The sequence below is a fragment of the Solanum stenotomum genome, chromosome 11 (assembly GCF_019186545.1).
Source record: "Solanum stenotomum isolate F172 chromosome 11, ASM1918654v1, whole genome shotgun sequence".
Lineage (NCBI taxonomy): Eukaryota > Viridiplantae > Streptophyta > Magnoliopsida > Solanales > Solanaceae > Solanum > Solanum stenotomum.
Genome location: NC_064292.1, coordinates 8,339,577 through 8,344,123, shown reverse-complemented (window position 1 = coordinate 8,344,123; position 4,547 = coordinate 8,339,577). Strand labels below are relative to the sequence as shown.

At 30.4% G+C, this 4,547-nt stretch overlaps 1 protein-coding gene across 1 annotated transcript; it reads left to right on the top strand.

Moving 5' to 3' along the window:
• The first annotated feature begins 2,689 nt into the window (after nt 1–2,689).
• On the top strand, nt 2,690–4,335 carry LOC125844061 (cytochrome P450 94A2-like). Its single transcript, XM_049523295.1, has one exon. The coding sequence runs from the start codon at nt 2,692–2,694 to the stop codon at nt 4,261–4,263; it is 1,572 nt and encodes a 523-aa protein (XP_049379252.1). The 5' UTR covers nt 2,690–2,691; the 3' UTR covers nt 4,264–4,335.
• Nucleotides 4,336–4,547: the final 212 nt, after the last annotated feature.

The window sequence follows — 4,547 nt, the reverse complement described above, 5'->3', positions numbered from 1 at the left end:
TTAGTTATTATTAAATTAAATCAAATAACGTGTTGAACTTCACATCAAATTTAAATATCTCATCATATAAAATCATCAAATAAACAAAGTTGGCAACGAATTATGTTTGTCCACACTTTTGTTACACTTCTTCACCTGGTGATTATAAATGTGATTATAATGGTATGTTATCTGTTTTAGTAAGTTGTGGTTGTCTCTTCATATTTATTATAATTGGAATAATATATGATCCTACTATTACACTGTGATTGTGTAAATATACTGCATGCATTTTCTTCGTTAAGTACAAGGCATATTCATGCAGCTACTTTGCGATCTCAACGGTGATCCTAGTGATATCTGAATACAAAGGGTGAGTTATTCCTCCTATTTTCCAAGAATTAGTCTTGTTTTTCTAGTTCATTTTCCGGACTTAGATGTTCTTTAGTTTTTGTTTGGGATCCTTGCATCCCCATATTCTAGACTAGTAGAAGTTTTGGTACTCGACTTTCAGATTTCAGGCAAAATATTTCCGCAATCATTTATGACTTTTGATTTTTCTGTATGAAAGATTGTTTTTAAATTGTTGAAATTACTTATTTCGAATTGTTCGATAGACGGTGTGTTAGTAGTTAGTTGATTCTCTCATCGAAGGTTAGTGTGAGTGCCACGCACAGCGTATTGTGATCGTGACAAAATCACCTCTAAATACCAGATATACATTGATTTGATTAATAATTTGTGAATTGTAGAACTTTCAATTTTTTTAATTCCTTTAACTTTTAAAATTTTGACTTTATATCAAATACACATTCCAATTATTATTCGTTATTATTAAATTAAATCAAATAGCGTGTTGAACTTCACATCAAATTTGAATATCTCATCATATAAAATCATCAAACAAAGAAAGTTGGGAGCGAATTATGTTTGTCCACACTTTTGTTACAATTCTTCACGCGGTTATAATTATATAATGGTCCATACTTGAATATATAGAACATTTTATTACTTCCTCTGTCCAATTTTTACTCGTCGAGTATTGATTTAGCACACATTTCAATGAATAGCAAATAAAATAATAATTTCTTCATCACATTATGAATATAATAAATTTAACGAAAAATGGTAAATTTTAAACTATGTGAAATTGAACAAAAAACCTCAATTAATAGTTTGATCTAAAAATGTCCATATTGTTAATATTCTGATCCAAAAATATCTTTATTGTTAGTATTTTGATCCAAAAATGCCTATCGTATTTTTGACCCAAAAGTATGGAGTAATAGGAGTATTTTTGGATCAAAATATTACCGGCAAGAATATTTTTGGACCAAACTACTAATAAAGGACATTATTATTTATTTTGACACAATTTAAAGATATTTTGACCCTTTTTTCGTAAATTTAATGTAATGAAAAATGATATACAAAAGGAAAACATGAATTAAGTGGTAAATCATATTAATTGTCAACATTACTAAAAAAATGTTCAGCTCAAAATACTTGTCAATTTACAATAGTAAACTTGAATTATTAATTTTTTAAAATTTTATTCTTGAAAAATTAATAACTTTTTAAAATAAACTATATTAATTACACCGAAAAGAGTTGACAATAAATTGATAAAAAATATCTTGTATTTTTACAAAATCTTTTAAAAAACGTGTAAAAACTAATATGAGACAAACATATTATTTACAAACACGTGATGGATAATATTATCAAAATACGGCAACTTATTGATATTGACGACTTGCTAACTTGTGGTCTCAAAAACATTACACACTATGGAAAACGTGATCAAGTAAGTGTTGTCGACATTCTCTTAGCTAAAAGTCTCGATACAAATTTATTATTTTTATTAAAATAATATATAATTATTAAATTTAAAATCTAATTATTAATATTTAAAATTCATAAAATTAATATTTTGACTCCCGCCTCTATTCTAGTCATCACAAAAACAAAAGTGAGCGGAGAATCAAGAAGGTATATCCGCTAGTGCAAAATGTTATTCTTATCCTAAAGTTGTCATATGTATAGGATCTTTATTTTTATTTTTATTTTAAAAATAAATTATATATTTATAAACTATAAAAAAAATATTAGTAACTTTAAAATATTTATATAAAAAAGTAATGATTAAAGTAAAATTCATTTGGCTTTTAAAACTTGAATGGTACTGCTTAAATTGCAACGGAATAAATAATACTCCTTTTGTCTCAATTTATGTACACATTTCGGATATTAAGATTTAAACAATCTATCTTTGACCGTAACTTTTTCATATATATTTTAAATCGTCAATTATTGTGACTTATAGTACTTTTTATGTAGTTTACAAATATATAAATTTCATTTTAATAAAACTGAAGATTCCATGAGCAAATTCTCGATCAAATTTAAACGGTTTGATTCTCAAAAAACAAAACAAGATTCAGTGATGAAACTTTTCACATTATTTATTAAGACTCCTTCGATTTTAAGTATTTATTTATCTGATTTTGACTCAATATGAATTTTAAGAGAATAAAAAAGGCTATCGACATACTCATGAAAAGATATTCATACTAACATACGTAAGGAATAGAAATTCTACATACATGATACACAACACATTATTTTATTATATAACATAGACGCTTTGAGACCTCCACTTCTCAAGCTTGCTTTCATCAACCAAGAAAATAAAAAAAAATAGAGGAAAAAATGTTGTTCAACTTTGATCTTTCAATTTTATTCTCACATCTTTATTTTTTCTTCATTCCCTTAATAATAGTCTTGTTGTTTTTCATCATGAATATTTCAAAAACCATTTTAACCAATGTTTTCATATATCCCAAGTCTACCAAAATTCCAAGATCCTATCCAATTATTGGCTCTTATTTCTCAATCAAATCCAATATAAATCGTCGAATTCAATGGACATCTGAAATTGTTTTAAGTACACTACCATCTCTTACTTTTACACTTTATCGACCACTAGGCCATCGTCATATATTCACAGCCAACCCCTCTAATGTTGAACACATTCTCAAAACATGCTTTCATAATTATCAAAAAGGGTATCTTGGTAAAGAAACATTAAAGGATCTTCTAGGCAATGGTATCTTTAATGCTGATGGTGAGATTTGGAAGTACCAAAGAAAACTTGCTAGTCATGAATTCAACTCCAAATCTTTACGTAAATTCATTGAGAATGTTGTAGATGTTGAACTGTCTGATCGTCTCATTCCTATTCTGACTATGTCCGTGTCTCAAAAAAGTGTTGTTGACTTTCAAGATTTGCTTCAAAGGTTCAGTTTTGACAACATTTGCATGGTTGCTTATGGGTACGATCCAGCATATTTGTTACCATCGTTTCCGGAGGCAAAATTTGCAAATGCTTTTGAAGAAGTTGTTCGTATTAGTAGTGATAGATTCAATTCCCTTGCCCCGTTTATATGGAAGCTCAAACGAATTCTCAACGTTGGATCTGAGAAGAAATTGAGAGTTTGTGCAACACAAATTCGCGATATGGCTAAGGAAATGATTAAGCAAAAGAAGGAAAGATCAAGTTATAATAAGAGGTCTAGTGACGATCTTCTTTCAAGATTCTTAATGAGCTCATCAGACGAACAACAAAACATGCATGATGAAGAGTTCATTATAGATATTGTCATTAGTTTTATCTTGGCCGGAAGAGACACAGCTTCTGCTGCACTAACATGGTTCATTTGGTTGATTTCAAAGAATCCAGAAGTGGAAAAAGAAATCCTGAAGGAAATAGCTAACACGACGACGTCTTCCTTAACGTATGATGAAGTGAAGGACATGCCATACACTCATGCATCGTTATGTGAAAGTATGAGACTTTACCCTCCGGTCCCTGTTGATACTAAAGAAGCCATGCAAGATGATATATTGCCTGATGGGACATTTGCAAAGAAAGGAACGCGAATAAGCTATCATCCATATGCAATGGGGAGGGTGGAGGAGATATGGGGGAAGGACTGGGAGGCTTTTAGGCCAGAAAGATGGTTGAAAAGGGATGTCAAGACAGGGAATTGGAAGTTTGTTCCTAAGGATCCATTTGTGTATCCAGTGTTTCAAGCTGGACCTAGGGTTTGTTTAGGGAAGGACATGGCGTTCTTGCAAATGAAGAAGGTGGTGGCCGGAGTTTTACCAAGATTTAGGTTTGTTCCGGTGGTGGATAAAGGTGAGGAGCCGGTGTTGATAGCTTACCTTACTATTAAGGTGAAAGGGGGTCTCATGGTGAGGATTGAGGAAAGGACAAATTAAAATCGTCCTAAGGTAAGAAAAAAAAGGATACATGTGCATGTGCATCGCATGCACATGCACATGTATGTATAAGAGAAAAGAAAAGAAAAGGAACAAGATGTGTTGGTCTACGTCCAATTAGAGTAAAGTAATCAGTGTGCAATAAATGTTGTAGAAGGGTTTGAAAAGGAGGTATTTTGTTAAAAATGATCTATATGTGTGTGAGGAAGGTTTTTTCCTTTTTCATTTGTCAAGTCTTTTTCTTATTTGTAAAATCTTATCAATGTTTATTGTGATCGTAAAAT